Source organism: Schistocerca nitens, chromosome 1 (genome assembly GCF_023898315.1).
Source record: "Schistocerca nitens isolate TAMUIC-IGC-003100 chromosome 1, iqSchNite1.1, whole genome shotgun sequence".
Classification (NCBI taxonomy): domain Eukaryota; kingdom Metazoa; phylum Arthropoda; class Insecta; order Orthoptera; family Acrididae; genus Schistocerca; species Schistocerca nitens.
Window position 1 is genome coordinate 520,367,700 of NC_064614.1, and position 19,924 is coordinate 520,387,623.

At 42.6% G+C, this 19,924-nt stretch overlaps 1 protein-coding gene across 1 annotated transcript in view; it reads left to right on the forward strand.

The window, feature by feature from the left end:
• Window positions 1-8,110: 8,110 nt before the first annotated feature.
• Window positions 8,111-19,924, forward strand: part of LOC126236229 (chymotrypsin-1-like) — a 34,644-nt gene continuing 22,830 nt past the window's right edge. Inside the window, exons 1-2 of the mRNA XM_049945365.1 lie at window positions 8,111-8,185; window positions 9,443-9,599. Coding sequence (XP_049801322.1) covers window positions 8,122-8,185; window positions 9,443-9,599 — 221 coding nt within the window. The 5' untranslated portion in view covers window positions 8,111-8,121. The remainder of the gene's footprint in view (window positions 8,186-9,442; window positions 9,600-19,924) is intronic.

Here is a 19,924-nt window from a genome sequence, read left to right on the forward strand (position 1 = left end):
ACCGCGCCACGGCTATTGCCCCGTGCTAATCCATACATCAAATGGGCATCTGCCAACTCCGCATTTGTAAACATTGCACCGACTGTAAAACCACGTTCGTGATGAACACTAACCCGTTGATGCTACTTACTGATGTGCTTGATGCTAGTACTGTAGAGCAATGAGTCGCATGTCAACACAAGCACCGAAGTCAACATTACCTTCCATCAATTTGGCCAACTGGCGGTGAATCGAGGAGGTACAGTACATACTGACGAAACTAAAATGAGCTCTAACATGAAAATTAAGCGTTTCCGGACACATGTCCACATAACATTTTTTCTTTATTTGTGTGCGAAGAACGTTTCCTGAAAATTTGGCCGTACCTTTTTGTAACACCCTATAGGAAGAGGAATTCTACAAAGGCTTCATATGTCCAGGCACTGTGCAAGGAAACACGAATATACTGTATTTCCGTTGCAGCCCCAAATTCAACCAAGGCTTATTTCTTTATTATGTCCCACTTGAACTTTAGTTTAACTAATAGTAGATGTTTAACTTCATAATTAAGAAATAAGCAGATAGTGCTCAATAGGAAATACTAAGAATAATCATGAAACTTAGTACACTGACTCTGTTCACAGTAAGAAAGCCAAAGAAAGGAGTGTGGTGGTGTATTTGCGACTGTCATCTCTAGCTAAAGAGGGGTATAGGATTTAGCGATCTAGATGGTAGCTACAGCTGGTCCTACCAAGTGTTTAGTTTAGACGGTCTCTAAACGGTATCTTATTTGTTTTAGTGAAATATGTTCTTTTTTTAAAAAAAATGGGTGTCAATAGTTCTGTCAGACTGACCAGATATCGTTTACAACAGTCGTTGCGTTTAATTTTATACACACCTTATGCAATAATTTTAGGATTTGATTTAATTATTCAATGTTACAGTCTACGTTTTTCTTGCGTGGAAGCCTACAGCTGAACGAATTTTTTCGATGTTTTTGCGGTTATAATATCTGACACCTTTCCTTTGTAATCTATAGGCACATTAAAGGGTTTCTGGCTTTGATGACCCTCTTTTAACTCAAAGTTATCTTTTCTCCATATGCTTTCTAATGTTTTGGACATTTTAGTGACTAATTCAGTAGAGGTAAGACAGTGAAGAGCTGAGAGTGTTACGTGCCAGTGACAAAAATATCTACCAAAATCAAAATTGTTTCGAGGTCACCGCTGTACCAAGAACTAATGTCTATACACGTTCAGTACCAAGAGGCTTACAACAAATACATGAGAGTTAATCACACTTAAAGGCCTTTGTAACAATGTGGGTTAGTGCAGCCAATTTACAATAATGATGTGGCTCCTGTCACAAGAGTAGACGTGCCCACTGGATGTCACTGGCAATCTCAGGTGCTAAATGGTCATACGTGGTACCTACATTTGGAAAAAATCACAAAACATGGAAACGGATAAAACGTACAAAACAGGAATGTATGAAAACATGCAATATGAAAATCTTTGGGAATTCTGGAAAAATTCTGTAAATCTATAACCTGGCAATATTATACACAGGAACCATCAACATTGGACAGCTTCTTAGACACAGTGGCAGCGATTTACTAAAACTCCTTAACCATCTGGCAGAAAACTAATCATCATAATGAAAAACATATCCAAAGCCAGAGCGCACTGCGACACTGAAGGAACAGTTTAAGCCTGCCAACCAAAATATTTCTTGTTCATCTCGTAAGGATTACTCATGCAAATACACTAGTCACTCTGCTGTGGGACACAGTAAAACTGAAAGTCTTTGTCTGAAAATGTTTCCCAGTGGGTTAATTTTCCTTGGCGTTCCACCGGCTGTGCATTGAATGACGCAGACAGATGCTAGCAAGTAGGCGGAGAAATTTCATCAGCTCCTCGAGGTCACATCCAACTGTAACTTACATTCGCTTTTAAGCAATTGCCCTCCACTGTCAAAGCAAGTGTTACGCAATCTAATAACAAAAGAACCCAAGGGCATATGATGTCACAAGTTATGTCGCAATAATACCTATGCTCTGCAACCCGAAGGGCTAGATTTCAACACTGGCACGTGCAGATATCTTAATTTTCATATAATTTAATTAAAATTACGCAACAACTTTTAATGCTCAACCACGTAGTTCCTCATAAATATGAGACTTCCTTAACATTTTTGGCAGGGTAGGGAACGATGCATTCAACTGAAAGGAAATCACGTTATATACTCAAATGAAGTCTAACATTGAATATGAGCATTTGTTAGTCATATGTACATCGGTTAACTGTATGATTACACTTACTTTGAAGGTTATGGCTTGAAAATGGACGTAGTGGTCCGAATTGAGTCACCACGAAGACATGACAACTTTCGCAACTGAGATGGATACTGGCAAAAATAAAAATATTTCATACCGAAGTTGCTCGTCCTATCCTCCTTTATGGTGGAACTCCATAAACATTCTTGTATAAAATTTCAGCTAATTTCTACATGTCTATATTTATACACAGGAATAATTCTTTCTTTGCATTGTATGGCGTAGTTTTAAAAATGTACAGCTTAATCTTCAACATACAGTTTAAATCTACCTCTGACTCACGTATTTCTTTCCCCATCCAGGAAATTGACAAGGACAGAGAAGTTATGTTCTCTAATTATTATAAGTAACTGATTTTCTTCCTATACTCTATCTCCTTTAGGGCTTTAAGAAACAGTTCTGTTTTTCCTTGCATTTGCTATATCTGAGAACATTTCGGAGTTTTGATTTTTCCTCTTATTCCTTTCATAACACTGTTTTTAAAATATTCCTGTCAGCAAATCACCGAAGTACTTCAACTGTCTTTACAACTCACTCCTCTCCATCTTCATAAACCGTACTTCAGTATTACATTGATCGTTGTTGAGTTCTAATGTTACTCACAGTCATAATGTAGTGCTATACCAACACTCACTCATTTAGAACCACATGCCATTAACATGAGCATACTGGTAAACATTTTTGAACTGGACTGATACTATGTTCTTACTGCAAGGTTTACATGCCTCTAGATAGCAGTTTGAGGTTTTTTTTATTATTATTTCGTTTGGCATCAAGGATACATTACTTGAATTGAACAGCAATGATGTTACTGGTAACACAATATGCATATACTACAAATAAAATAGATTACTTTCATTTATGGTAATAAAAATCTTAGATTAGATCGATAGATCAATAATATACATATGGATAAAAACACTAGGATGAGTTACATGTAAAAGAGAAAATGTGGTTTTTATAAACAGTAATATTGACAAACAGAGCTTCAAGTTGTAATAAAAACTATAGGTTAATATCTAAAGTATCCAGCCAGGAGATTGCTTCCTCAGAGACCTCATGTATGCTGGTCAGAGTTCCAGCATATTTCCGTAGGGGACTCTCTGTGACCATGTGGTGTATTGTTTGTCGTTGGTGCCCGCAGTCACACTTGGCACTTTCAGCGATTCCCCACTTATGCTTCAAGTCCTGGCATCTTCCGTGCTTGGTGCGTATGCGATTTAGGTTGGTCCACGACCTCCTAGGTAAGTGGAATCCAGGAGGGACTCGTTTAGGATCAGCAATGAGACCTGCAGAATCGGGATTGGCTGCGAACCATTCTTCCCGCCATGCTGTTTCTGGTTGGAATCCTTCAGAAGTAAGCCTTTTTCCATGTCTCCAGTTTGAGGTGACAGGCAACCTTGAAGATTCCTGAGCTTAACGCAATGCACGCTGTTACACACACATGCCTGTGACCTCAAAGCACTGAAGCTTAGAGTTGTTGGTACAATTGCAGTCAACTGAGACTATTATGCTGTTTTGTTTGGGATTTTTACTTTGGCATCAAAGCTTAAACGCTGTTATGAAGTTGCACTGTTTTATTACGTGAAATTTCATGCAAGTTAAGGTATTTACACACATGGAAACGATTGAACTCAATACCTGGGGGCTCCGAAATTTGTAACAACTGCGTGAAGTTAAGACAATGCACTTTTGTATACGATATTTACTTGTGGTATCATAGCTTATTAGCTTTTATGAAATTACACGGTTAGTTACGTGAAATTACATGTAAATTAACCTGTTTACACACATGCAAGAGGTTAAACCTGGGCGCTCTGAAGCGTAGACAATTCAATGAAGTTGAGACAGTTACTCTGCTTTGTTGACGATATTCACTTGTGACATCGGAGCTTATGTGCTGTTATGGAATTACCCTGTTTTGTTTACGATATTTACTTTTGGCTTCAGAGCTTTTGCATTGTTACGAAATTACGCTTTTTTGTTATGTAAAATTACATGCAAATTAAGCTACACTGTGCAACAAATTGAATTATCACTTTTTCAAAACTCTGTAATTGTCACCCATTACGACACGTAAGTTTGAAATTTGGCTCAAAGTTGCCTAGAACCTTCCTCTGTTACTGATGCAAAAGCGTGGCGACCTGCAGTATCACCAACGGGCTCGGCCACGCTTCAAATAGGAATGTATAGCCAAGTAAAAAAAAAAAAAAAAAAGGCCAATTTTGCCAAAAGCCTGCGCAATGCTGCCGTAGACGCGTCACGCAATGGCAAGGTCGTCACAACCCTTGTTTTGACACCTCTGTTGTGGACATCAGAACCGTGTTGGAATCACGCGGTTTTCTTGTGGGTGGCCGAGCAGAACATTTCCAGACGAACCGCAGCCCAGAATCGACTCGAAAATACCTAAGACGGTGGCATAAATGGCGACAATGCAACCACCTCTTCCCTTGGGGCTTTGATTCCCACACATTTTAAGCTCGAAAACGACGGTTCGCAGTGCAATGAGCAGCAGCATGGCGATCGTGGCCGGTGTTAAAAGGCTCGGTGCCGTGACGGAATTGGACCATCACACTACTGCACTGAACATATCTGCACAACATTGTAAATGTCTAAGGTATGCGCTGTGGATCTCGGTACCACACTTGTTCCATTCTCTCTGCATAACTGTGATTGATAATAATAATGCTCGATTACCTTGTCTCTCAGCTTTCTTTCAGAACTTCCAGGTTCTGTCTCGGGGTTGTTTGCACGGTAGTGTTAGTTGTACATTAACAGTGATGGTAGATTCACTGATAAAGAATTGGCTGTTACGCACTTCGTGCGTGCGTTTATTGAATGCTGTGGGTCAGCAGTATAAATACATTATGCTGAGCTGTTCTTGTAACAGTTAGGGGGGGGGGGGGGACAAGAATATAGGAACACCAACACACAACAGGTTACCAGGTTTAATGTGGCTCAGGAAACACATTCACATTGAAAGCAACTTCCAGTCTTCTCGTGACGGATAAATTCAGTTTCTGCATGGTTTCCATGTGAATCTCATATAATTCTTCCTGAAAAATACAGGCAAGTTCGGGTAACAAAGATAGAGGAGGACAGCAGCAACGCAACCCTCTCTTCAAAGTAGAGCACAATGGCTCAATAATATTGAAATCTTGTGATTGTGGTGGCCGAGGAAAATGCAACAGTTCATCCTCGATCCTCGTGCTCACAAAACCAGTCCTGGACGACGCGAACTGTGACGGGTCTCCCTGGAAGATAACATCACCATTGGGGAACAAGCATTGCACCATGGGATGGAACTTATAGCGAAAATGCTCACTTTATTCTTGGCAGTAATGCGACCTTGCAGAGTAATCACGGCGCCCACGGAATACCACGATAAGGCTGTCCTCTTGGGACGTAAACTCGGCCACAAGTTGTGAACAGCGTGACTCATGCAACCAAACGACACTCTTCCATAGCTCTATAGTCCGGGTTTCATAGCTTCGACACACCGTTTCCCTGATGGGAATTTGCATCACTGGTGAGTGGTTTTGAATACCAGCTCGCTTATGGAGCTCTATTCTGGTTGTTTTGGTGCTGACTGGGTTCGCCAGTTCTACATTCAGTTTCGCAGCGTCTTTTGTAGCTATCGTTCTTTTATTTTTCCTCACAACCTCCATCAATCACCATCCGTTACTATGAGTCAATACAAATTTTCGTCCATGTTGTGACTAGCGGATGACCAGGCAGCAATCAGTCGCAGATAATGTTTATTGCAAAGCCATACCTATGGCAACTAGTGTAACTAAGTGAATGAATTACACATTCTCACTTTTCAGCGAGCTAACGGACGTCTTGAAACCCTTATACTGAAATATTTCGAAAGGATTTCTGAAAAATCTTAGATATTTTGTCGGTGGAGTTCTGGTTCACCCTGGACAGACGTGAACAAACGTGAACTAATCTTATGGGGATGTTCACAGATGATGGCTGTTGCAGAAGATAGTAGTGGATATATTGTAAATGTGGATTACGACACGTAAAGTCTTCAATAAACCTGGATACCATTTTATTTCATGTGCTGGCTTTATCACTGTCACTTGAAACATACAGGATCCCTAAGGAACACCCTTTGCCTATAAGGAAAGTGTTCACAAAACAGAAAGAAACGAATTTAGCAGCATCACAATTACCGAACTAAGGAAATCAGTTTTCGACCAATTTATACTACCATTAGTGAAGTATGACTAGTGGATGTGGACATTAAATGTGTTCATTTTTTTGTCCAATTTGTCCTAGCATTAGTGACTATGACTATGGGACATGGACATTAAATGTGTTCATTTTTAAAATAACTGACAGTAGCTCAACGTGCTATGGAAACTCAGTGTTGGGCTACACAAAGAAACACAGAAAGAAACTAGTAGACGTCAGACATACAACAAGTAACGCAAAGGAATGAGTATATATATATATATATATATATATATATATATATATATATATATATATATATATATACACTTTGAAATGGCTGTGAGCTAGTCATGTCACTCGTAGAAAAATGCCAGATGACCAAAACAAATGCTAGGTTAACCGCAAGCCCATAAAGGAAGACCACCGTACAGATGGAACAAAGACGAACGACAGCTGGATTTGGTTGGCATCGAGAAGCTAAAGATCGGTAGAAATGGATGAAGCTGCTAGGACACTTTGTTGCACGTCGTCTCAGAGAGGCCACATCACCAAGTGGCTTATTTGGCTGATGATGAAGATGATGATCTTATTGCTCAAGTAGAATATTTCATGCAAACATTGTTAACAAATATTTCAAACTATAGCCACTCTGGCGGTTCGCAGTGCTACAACATACGTAGAAGTCATTGTAAGCACAGAAAGTTGTCCCCTCTTCCCTGCTTGGAGACCCAGTGCGAAAACTGCCCTGTGTAACACACATTTCTACTTGTGACGACTTATTTTTTTTTAAACCTGAAATAACAAATTTTCCGAATAGCGTAAAGTAAAAATCGATTGGGTCTCAAGTATTAAACGTTTACATACTCGCGTTATTGCCAGAAGTCCTAGCCAGCTTCCTTTGAAAATAAAATCTTTATTGTGATCCTGAATTTCAGTACCAGGTATCCAATTAAGTTCTCAAAAAATCAGACAACAGTCGAAGGGAACTGTATCGCAGTTGTAGTTGATATGGGGGATACTGTGAAGAGTATACAAGGTGTGGCTGGAAAAAAACCGGACTAGTACTGGTGAAACAATAAAACGAATGCAATAAGGCTCAAAGTCGCGTGGCCTGTCACGTGACTCTCGCTCCGCCTACTGCTCGAGTTTCATCTGCCTCCTGCACTCAGTCTGCCCGTGGCGTCTGTTTTAAGTAGCTGACGTTTTGTCTGTGCGTAGGAAAATGTTGAGTGTACAGAAAGAACAGCGTGTTAACATCAAATTTTGTTTCAAACTAGGAAAATCTGCAAGTGAAACGTTTGTAATGTTACAACAAGTGTACGGCGATGATTGTTTATCGCGAACACAAGTGTTTGAGTGGTTTAAACGATTTAAAGATGGCCGCGAAGACACCAGTGATGACACTCGCACTGGCAGACCATTGTCAGCAAAAACTGATGCAAACATTGAAAAAATCGGTAAACTTGTTCGACAAGATCGCCGTTTAACAATCTGCTCTGATCGCTGTAACGTACTTTATCAGTGAGATTACGAGTAAATTAATAGATTAGATCTGTTAAGTGCCAAGCAAGGCGGATGTTGCTAAGTATAAATTGAAACCGCTGGAGACACTGATTCAGTCAATGGATTTCACAAACATGAGGCACTTGCTGGTGGTCTACTGCCTCTTTGGGGCTACAGCTTTAGGTAACTTGGCTTTCTATGTTTATCGCAGAACTATACACATACCTACTTAGACTAGTTGCATCTCTCAATGCTTGTACACCTGAAGACTAAATAGTTGTAGTAATGAAAACTGTGAACTGTTGCTGTTTTGTGACTAAGTAAGCGAACAGAACAATGACAGTGACCGAATCCATAATGAGGCTAAGCAATCACTGGTGTATAGGAAGGAAACTGATATTGAAGTCACTCTTCCTGTAATGAGCGTTTCTTTTTTGAAAGGTGTTTTCGCACCAGATTTATGATTTTGTGGCATGGTTCAAATGGCTCTGAGCGCTATGGGACTTAACATCTGTGGTCATCAGTACCCTAGAACTTAGAACTACTTAAACCTAAATAACCTAAGGACATCACACACGTCCATGCCCGAGGCAGGATTCGAACCTGCGACCGTAGCAGTCGCGCGGTTCCGGACTGAGCGCCTAGAACCGCTAGACCACCGCGGCCGGCTTTTGTGGTATGTTGCAGCTGTTAGAATCTTTAACAATCCTGTATAACCTCCTAAAACCTTTTACCAGCCGGTGATTTAGTATTGCATGACATTATTACTACAAGATAATAGGTTGTAATATAAAAGTGATCTGGCAGCTAACATAGACAACGTGTTCCCGAAGAACACACAAAGACCCAAGCCACCAGTAGTGTTATAGCAGACCTAGTACTCGGAAAGAGAACTATACCCACTTTATGAGACACATTCTACTCTCCTATTTAATAGATATCATGTTTATTGGTTGGTATTATTGCAAACTGTACTGGTACCCTTTTACACAAATCGCCAAATATTCAGGGTGGAGTCTTTTTTAGGTCGATAAAAATATGAAATCTGCGTCATAGAAGATTTATGACTCGACACAGCACACCCCATATCTGACGTGCGTGGCGAGACGTGCTCATAGCAAAGAAATACTGGCCGGCCGCATTGGCCGAGCGGTTCTAGGCGCATCAGTCTGAAACTGCGCGACCGCTACGGTCGCAGGTTCGAATCCTGCCTCGGGCATGGATGTGTGTGATGTGCTTAGGTTAGTTAGGTTTAAGTAGTTCTAAGTTCTAGGGGACTGATGACCACAGAAGTTAAGTCCCATAGTGCTCAGAGCCCAAGAAATACTGGCGTCCAGCACCAGAACAGAAATCGGAAAAAAATACGAAAGAAGGAAACAGGATGAGTAAGTCACAGAAACGTCTCCCAGCCTGCACCGATACTGCGGCCTGTTGTTGCAGTGTCTGGACACGGCGGCCGCATCGTGGGCGGCGAGCCGGCGGCGGACCACGAGTTCCCTGCGCTGGCGTCTCTGCACGTGAACGGCAGCCACTACTGCGGCGCCAACGTCCTGAATGAGCGCTGGCTGCTCACCGCCGCGCACTGCGTCATAGCCAGGTAAACGGCCGCTGCCACACTTGTACAACAAACAGGTGAACAGCAGCAGTGAGCTGGTTCAGTGGTGCAAAATTTCTTACGTTTCTTACAGGCGTTTATCCAAACGTGCAGAAATGTACTTCCAGTGTCCGATATATGTTGCTGACCTATAAAATTACATTATCATGAATAATATTGTAAGAAACGTCAAATTGCTGTGAAGTAAATTACATTCCTGAATATGAAAACTAATAGAATCTCAACGCATTCGCACAAGTAAGTAGACTTAATGCCATTTTCAATCAGTCTCGAAGGAAAGAATAAGCAGTGGATTTCTTATTCGGCTACCACATATCAATGTTGATTGTAAGATGATTATGGAATTGCTTGTGTATGGAGAGACAGTGGCTGTCACTGCTGTGGAAGCTCTGTTTCATCGTTCTGTAGCTCCTGATAGCCGGTACCACCCGAGTGCCTTAGAAATGCGCACCTGGTGGATTCAGGAGGGCCTCATGCGGAATATCGTTGGCCCCATGTGACATGATATTCACTTTGCTAGGCAGGGTCTGACAGCTACGTCACCTACCGTGACTCAGGAAATGAACTTGATTGCAGCAAGGCTAGTATCGACAGGGACAGAGCGACCACATCTGAAACATCAAGGACTGTCAGTAGGTCAACCGTTGTTGCTGGTTCCGTCGATAAATGGTACTTAAAATCCGTCTTGACTGCAATTTTTTTTTTAATTCGTATGACCGGTTTCGGTTCATTCAGAACCATCTTCAGATCTGATATTTCAGTTAAAGGAGTAACCCGTCCAAATCCAGCAACTTTCACATGCTACGATGTGACGTAGCATGTGAAAGTTGCTGGATTTGGACGGGTTACTCCTGTAACTGAAATATCAGATCTGAAGATGGTTCTGAATGAACCGAAACCGATCATATGAATAAAAAAAAAATTTGCAGTCAAGACGGATTTTAAGTAACATTATAAAATCACTTATTGCTGTTATCCCATAAGACATTATGTCTATTTTTGCATCCATCGATAAAGTTGCGGCGACAGTGGTGCGTCCAACGACAGTACTAGACACAGGTATGACACAACATCCTGGTTCTGCATCAACGTCATGATGGACTTATGTACATAGAAGCTCAGAGAATTGCATTCGTCATCATCATACAGACCCAGCATCAGCATAGTGTTATGGCATGCGACTGAGCACTCAACACAATAACCTCTGGTTTGCATGGACTGCATTCTGGGAATCAGACGTTATGCTGCGTTGTTATGACTGAAGTGCATCTACTCACACAGATCCTGTGTGGGCTGCAATTATCGCTAGGCAGCGAAACTTGGTGGATATGCGTAAAGTGGAACCGATTTACACTGTGAAAAAAATCAGACAAATCTGGCACTGTACAGTGTTTTTATGACGGTGTGACAAAAAAAATGGTTCAAATGGCTCTGAGCACTATGGGACTTAACATCTGTGGTCATCAGTCCCCTAGAACTTAGAAATACTTAAACCTAACTAACCTAAGGACATCACACACATCCATGCCCGAGGCAGGATTCGAACCTGAGACCGTAGCAGTCGCGCGGTTCCGGACTGCGCGCCTAGAACCGCGAGACCACCGCGGCCGGCCACGGTGTGACATGAACGCTGTCATTTGACAAACCATAACGTGAGTGAATGGCATGGCCATATGAAAAGACCGACCGTGCTTTGTTGCTGCAGCTGTTTTATGTGTACAGCAGCAATTACAGTGCAGCATTGAGAAACTATCGCTGACTGAAAGGTCTCAGGAGAGGTCGAATATCATTAAATGTTTTAAAGGAGATGATGATGAAATTCTAAAACGCTGTTGAGGATGGTGTGGCACCTGAAAGACAAAGACGTCATATTGCGGTGGAAGTTATTGACTAGGTTGCTATCTCTGTAACTGAACATGCAGCTCATGCCCTCGATAGTACTAGTGCTGGTGCAGCGTCATCAGAATTGGCTGTCCGACGGTCAACAGTATGTAAAATTTTGTGGTCTACTGTGCACTGGTACCCGTACAATATCCAGAGGGTGCGCAACTGAAACTTCATGATATGTTGCAATGTTCAGTGTTTGCTCTTCTGTTTCTGTTACACATCGAAGTTAATGACACTTGGCCGGGCAATACTCTATGGAGTGATGAGGCACATTTTACATTACAGGCTGCAGTCAATACACAGAACTGCCGAATTTGGGGTAGTGTTAAAGTGCTTCTTGTGCAGGAAGATCCACTGCACTCGCCTTTTTCGGCTGTGTGGTACTGATTTACAAGAACCTTTATTCTTGGTTGGTTCTTCTTTGAAGAGAATACACTGAAAGGGCCTGCCAGTTGTACCGCGACGTTTGCATGTGTTCGAGACCCCCTCGTACAGCATGTGATTCCTACTTTGGAGGAGGGCAGCTGTGTGGAGACAACTGTTTTCATGCAAGATGGGGCAACGTCCCACGTCGCTTGCCTAGTGACACATCTGCTTAACGCAATCTTCCACGAACTTGTTATCTCCAGAGGTTTTCCACAAGCAAGGGCTGAAAGATTATCTGATCTGAATCCACGTGAGTCTTGGCTGTGGGGATATCTAAAAGAACAACTTTACCAAGGACATGTTCGGTCTCTGCCTGATCCGTAGGTCAGCACATACACTGAAGAGGCAAAGAAACTGGTACACCTGCCTGATATCGTGTAGGGCCACCGAGAGCACGCGAATGTGCCTCAACAAGACGTCGCATGCACTCGACTAACGTCTGAAGCAGTGATGGAGGGAATTGACACCATGAATCCTGAACAGCACGTTGCAAGGCAACTCACATATGCTCAATAATGTTCATGTCTGGGGAGTTCGGTAGCCAGCAGAAGTGTTTAAACTCATAAGAGTGCTGCTGGAACCACCTGTAGCTATTCTGGACGCTTGTGTTGTCGCATTGTCCTGCTACAATTGTCCAAGTCCGTCGGAATGCACAATGGACATGAATGGATGCAGGTGATCAGACAGAATGCTTACGCACGTGTCACTTGTCAGAGTCGTATCTAGATGTATCAGCGGTCCCATATCACTCTAACTGCACAGGCTCCACGCCATTACAGAGACTCCACCAGTTCCAACAGTCCCCTGCTAACATGCAGCGCCCACTGAATCATGCGGTTGTCTCCATACCTGTACATACCCATCCGGTCGATACAATTTGAAACAAGACTCGTCCGACCAGGCAACATGTTTCCAGCCATCAGCAGTTCACTGTCTGTGTTGAGGGGCCCAGGCGAAGTGTAAAGCTTGGTGCAGTGTAGTCATCAAATCATCAATGGTACATGAGTGGGCCATCTGCTCCGAAAGCCCATATCGATGATGTTTCGTTGAATGGTTCGCACGCTGACAGTTGTTGATGGCTCAGCAATTTGCGGAAAGGTTGGTTTTCTGTCACGCTGAAGGGTTCTGTTCAGTCGTCGTTTGCCCCTTTCTTGCAGGATCTTTTTCCGGCCGCAGCGATGTCGGTGATTTGATGTTTTATCGGATTCGTGATATTCACGATACACTCGTGAAATGGTCGTACCGGTAAATCCCCACTTCATCGATACCTCGGAGATGCTGTTTCCCATCGCTCGTTCGCCGACTATAGCTCACTTCAATCTAGATAGCCTGCACTGTAGCAGCAGTAACCAATCTAACAACTGCGCCAGACGCTTGTCTTAAATAGGCGATGCGACAGTAGCGCCGTATTGTGCCTGTTTACATATCTTTTTATTTGAATATGCGTGCCTATGCCAGTTTCTTTGGCGCTTTAGTGCAGAAACATGTTGCTCATTTTCCATTGAAGCTGCCGCGAGCAACTGTTGAAAGGGTCATTTTACAGATGCAGCATTTCGTCGACATCTCCGGTGCTCATAGGGAACAAATTGGCTCAAATGGTTCAAATGGCTCTGAGCACTATGGGACTCAACTGCTGTGGTCATTAGTCCCCTAGAACTTAGAACTACTTAAACCTAACTAACCTAAGGACATCACACACATCCATGCCGCAGGCAGGATTCGAACCTGCGACCGGGAACAAATTGTGTAAGCGGCAGTTAATAAAATCAACGTTATGCCTTTCTCACTTGTTTGAACTTATCTACCCATGTCCCGTTATTAATACATTACTTATGGAAATATTTGTCCGTCTCTCTTGCATACAAAGCGCCAGATCTCCATCTTGTGGTCAAAATTGGACCTACTTTTATTCCAGCTTCACATTTACGTATTAACTTATCTAATAAGTTTCCCTCCCATAGCATAATACTGTCCACACTCGGCCTCCATGAGTTGTTGTTGTTGTGGTCTTTAGTCCTGAGAATGGTTTGCTGCAGCTCTCCATGCTGCTCTATCCTGTCTGTGCAAGCTGCTTCATCTCCCAGTACCTACTGCAACCTACATCCTTCTGAATCTGCTTAGTGTATTCATCTCTTGGTCTCCCTCTACGACTTTTACTCTCCATGTTGCCCTCCAATCCTAAACTGGTGATCCCGTGATGCCTCATAACATGTCCTACCAACCGATCTCTTCTTCTAGTCAAGGTGTTCCACAAATTTCTCTTCTCCTTAACTCTATTCAATACCTCCTCATCAGTTACGTGATCTGCCCATCTAATCTTCAGCATTCTTCTGTAGCACCACGTTTCGAAAGCTTCTATTCTCTTCTTGTCCAAACTATTTATCCTCCATGTTTCACTTCCATACATGGCTACACTCCATACAAATACTTTCAGAACCGACTTCCTGACACTTAAATCTATACTCGATGTTAACAAATTTCTCTTCTTTAGAAACGCTTTCCTTGCCATTGCCAGTCTACGTTTTATATCCTCTCTACTTCGACCATCATCAGTTATTTTGCTCCCCAAATAGCAATACTCATTTACCACTTTAAGCGTCTCATGTCCTAATCTAATACCCTCTGCATCACCCGATTTAATTCGACTACATTCCATTATCCTCGTTTTGCTTTTGTTGATGTTCATCTTATATCCTCCTTTCAAGACACTGTCCATTCCGTTCAGCTGCTCTTCCAAGTCCTTTGCTGTCTCTGACAGAATTACAATGTCATCAGCGAACCTCAAAGTTTTTATTTCTTCTCCATGGGTTTTAATTCCTACTCCCAATATTTCTTTTGTTTCCTTTACTGCTTGTTCAACATACAGATTGAATAACATCGGGGAGAGGCTACAACCCTATCTCACTCCCTTCCCAACCACTGCTTCCCTTTCATGTCCGTCGCTCTTATAACTGCCATCTGGTTTCTGTACAGTATTGCCTTACGTGTTACAACATTTCTTCGGAATCCAAACTAATCTTCCCCGAGGTTGGCTTCTACAAGTTTTTCCATTCGTCTGTAAAGAATTCGTGTTAGCATTTTGCTGCCGTGGCTGATTAATCCGATAGTTCGGTAATTTTCACATCTGTCAACACCTGCTTTCTTTGGGATTGGAATTATTATATTCCTCTTGAAGTCTGAGGGTATTTCACCTGTCTCATACATCTTGGTCTCCAGATGGTAGAGTTTTGTGAGGGCTGGCTCTCCCAAGGCTATCAGCAGTTCTAATGGAATGTTGTCTACTCCTGGGGCGTTATTTCGGCTTAGGTCTTTCAGTGCTCTGTGAAACTCTTCACGCAGTATCATATCTGCCATTTCATCTTCATCTACATCCACTTCCGCCTCCATGAGTCTTTAATTGTAGCCACCCAGCGTTTCTGATTTTCTGAGGCCGAAGGCAGTGCCCTATCTTTGAGGTCTCCATGGCGTTATCTTTCAATAGGATTATATAAGATCGCACGTTGCCCGTGCTGTACTGACAATCTCACACAGAGGCTTCAGCTGTTGCCTTGGTTATAACATTTCCCTGATGCCTCACCTACTGGAAAGATACGTGATACGTTGTCAGGTTACTAGAAGGCCAGCACTCGCTAGCCTCTAAGATTGATGAATCCTGACATGTGTCTTTCTACCATCATTTCATCTCTGTACCCAATGATTATGACAGTTCATGTACTAAATATTGCTTTCTGTATGTCCCTAATCACCTACAAATTTGACCATCTGTTCTTCCTACCATACTTTTTACGCACGTTGGCGAAGGGTTCGTTATTTAGTAACATTCTGGCTTGATAGTATTAATGGCCAGCAGCTTTGTGAAAACACTCGTGATTTATGTGATCCGATTGACCTTACTATTCTATAAAATGAAATCAATTCTCGGCGTAGGCCGTAGTCATCCGCCAGTTAATGATTCTGCATCAATTTCTACGAGTTACAAAAAATCACAAAACGTGCAAAGTCTCTACGAGTGTCTGCAGCCATAGCTGGCTGAGCTACAGGAGCAATCAATGCTTACGTACGTTACTATGAACCCACTTGCACATTGGTGACACTCGATACAAGTAAATAGCACCACCGCCTGCGGAAAACTCAACTGGCTTACCTGCCCTGTACGAGGTCTGGCGTTTCGCATCATATTGTGGTACACGCACAGGCTTTAATTGTAAAGGTAGCCCTACGTAGAGGTAGGTGATCAGAAAGTAAGTATCAAATGCGTCTGGAAAAACAGACTAAACTCATGGAATTCTGCATCCTTCAACTAATTTGCTGTACGGGAGTGTCAGTTTCAAATCAAAGATAAATGAGCATCACTCCAGAATTCTAGAAGCATTGACGGAAGCTTCTAGTTCGTAGCAATCCTCTCAACAACGCAACTCTGATGTACTAACAACCCCAGGGGTATATCGCAGAAAATAAGGTACTATAACGGATATATACACTACTGGCCATTAAAACTGCTACACCACGAAGATGACGTGCTACAGACGCGACATTTAACCGACAGGAAGAAGATGCTGTGATATGCAAATGATTAGCTTTTCAGAGCATTCACACAAGGTTGGCGCTTGTGGCTACACCTACAACGTGATGACATGAGGAAAGTTTCCAACCGATTCCTCATACACAAACAGCAGTTGACCGGCGTTGCATGGTGAAACGTTGTTGTGATACCTCGTGTAAAGAGGAGAAATGCTTACCATCACGCTTCCGACTTTGATAAAGGTCGGATTGTAGCCTATCGCGATTGCGGTTTATCGTATCGCGACATTGCTGCTCGCGTTGGTCGAGATCCAATGACTGTTAGCAGAATATGGAATCGGAGGGTTCAGGGCGTTAATACTGAACGCCTTCCTGGATCCCAACGACCTCGTACCACTAACAGTCGAGATGACCGGCATCTAATCCGCATGGCTGTAACGGATCGTGCAGCCACGTCTCGATCCCTAAGCCAACAGATGGGGACGTTTGCAAGATAGCAACCATCTGCACAGTTCGACGACGTTTGCAGCAGCAGGGACTATCACCTCGGATACCATGGTTGCGGTTACCCTTGATGCTGCATCACAGACAGGAGCGCCTGCGATGGTGTACTCAACGACGAACCTGGGTGCACGAATGGCAAAACGTCATTTTTTTGGATGAATCCAGGTTCTGTTTACAGCATCATGATGGTCGCATCCGTGTTTGGCGACATCGCGGTGAATGCACATTGGAAGCGTGTATTCGTCATCGCCGTACTGGCGTATCACCCGGCGTGATGGTATGGGGTGCCATTGGTTACACGTCTCGGTCACCTCTTGTTCGCATTGACGGCACTTTGAAGAGTGGACGTTACATTTCAGATGTGTTACGACCCGTGGCTCTACCCTTCATTCGACCCCTGCGAAACCCTACATTTCTCGCAGGATAATGCACGACCGCATGTTGCAGGTCTTATACGGGCCTTTCTGGACACAGAAAATGTTCGACTGCTGCCCTGGCCAGCACATTCTCCAGATCTCTCACCAATTGAAAACGTCTGGTCAATGGTGGCCGAGCAACTGGCTCGTCACAATACGCCAGTCACTACTCTTGATGAACTGTGGTATCGTGTTGAAGCTGCATGGGCAGCTGTACCTGTTCACGCCATCCAAGCTCTGTTTGACTCTACGCCCAGGCGTATCAAGGCCGTTATTACGGCCAGAGGTGGTTGCGTTATTACGGCCAGAGGTGGTTGTTCTGGGTACGGATTTCTCAGGATCTGTGCACCCAAATTGCGTGAAAATGTAATCACATGTCAGTTCTAGTATAATATATTTGTCCAATGAATACCCGTTTATCATCTGCATTTCTTAATGGCCAGTAGTGTACGTGAAACGTCAGGATGCTTCTAATACTGCTTGCACCTCGCTGCAGAAGTTCTCCGCTCGTATTAAAATTCCACAGTCAGTCGCAACATAAAGATCACCAGCGTCTATCCATTACAACTCTGAGCATATACACAGCAAGATATTAAGCGTAACCCTACTCACCAGTATCAGTGTTAGGCACAACGCAATGGAACGACGTAATCTTTGTTCATCTGATCTAACCACGTCTGTCTATAGTTTTTGTTTAGGTTCAAAACATAAGTTTTGGCGATCATCTTAAATCACTTCCCAAGCGAGTGTGCATTGATATGCTTCGTAAACATCAGAAGAACTAACAATAAAATTATTACGCCGCGGACGTTGAGAGGCCACTAGCTACATGGTCTGATCTCGGCCAAAATCCGTTGCAGTCTGCCCAGAACAATGGGACATTACCCAATTCCTAAGCTTTCCTGAGCCTGTGTCATTAGACTTGTTACTTTTAACAACATTCATAATTAACGTATTTTCATGGGTGACCCAACCACGCTATAATCTCTCCGCGCCCTTCTTTTGGCAATCGTACAAGAAGGACTAATCCTTTGCTGCCACCATGCAGGGAAATGGACAAGTCCACACAGCTGTTGCTCCATCTTACTTTGTGCTTTCAATGGAAGTATTCATACGTAAACTTCTAGACGCCTCTCCCTCTCCTCTCTGGCACCTTGCTTCCTCCTACTTGGAACGATCGCGTGTCTCCCGTGCCGCGAGTCATCACCTTGCGTTGACATCAATGAGACATGGCTGCCTGAATTCTAAGGGTCAGATTGATTAAAAAATCACGTAACACCCTAAACAAAGGTCTGATAACACCAGAAACAAACGTCGGGTTCCGAAATGGGTTGAAATTTTAAAATTCCAGCCGCCTCTTATGTGGTCTGTTCTACAACAAGTTATGCTTGTCCTCAGCTCCAGATATTACACAACAGTATGTTCGGAAATGACAAAGAAACAGCATGTCACTGTTAATTTTAACCCTGTCTCCATATATTTGAAAGCTTAATTTTGAAAATCAGGAGCAATTTCTGGACAAACTGCAATCTTATAAAACGACTACAACTCGTTACTATCAAAGAATTTCTTTAAACCCTTAATCTTGTTGCCTTTTCTATTTTCTCTTTATCTAAATTATAGAGGACCTTTTTGGTTATACCAAGTATCATACTATTTCTGTTCATAAACAACACCAATAATATATCAGTATTTGTAGTACAAAAAAAATCAAAATCGAAACAAACAGACGTAGACAAAATTTACAAATTACAAACACATTACAATGTTTCACATTACTACTTTATTTTTCTCCCTTCATTCTCACCTATACCCTTAAATCTTTCCACACTCAGAACAGTTTCACAAACTTTGTGGTACAGTTGATGATGATGGTCGGTGTATCAGAGATAGCTGTAGAGGGCTATGGGTTCTCCAGTAGTCACTTTTCTGTCTGAGGGTAATACCTGCCGATGGACAGTGCGGGTTCTGCCCACGACATCTGACCTCTGACGACTCATCCCTCTTCAGTTGTCAGCTGCACACATGACTACCCCAACTGACTTGGCTCTTACTCAACTCCAGACTAAGTTTACAAACACAAAATCTGGCTCTGCAATAGTGTCCTAATGCGACCACTTGTCTATCCACGTAACAATATTCCTATGCGAAATATCCCCTTCCTACTTTCTCTTCAATTTCTTGCATAAGATCAGCTTTCTTCTACCTTACCGTGAACACTTTGAAAGCAATTCTATAGTTTTGAAAACATTTTAGGAATGAAGATAAACATAATCCGTTGTACTCGGGTACTCTGTATTAACTTGCATCACACCTTGCAGGTTACCACCTTCACCTTAGTTAGATCTGAATGTATTTTACAACTTTCAATGTCACACCGGCACTCATGGCTTCCCAGTCCATTTGATTTCAAATGATAAAGGAAAAGTAGCTTTCTTGTACCGTAGCATTCATGGCAGCTTTGTATTTACAAATTACATAGCCGTATCACTAGTAATTGAGGCAGATTAGTCCATTTTAAGACATACATCACGTTAAAAGTAATACATTGGA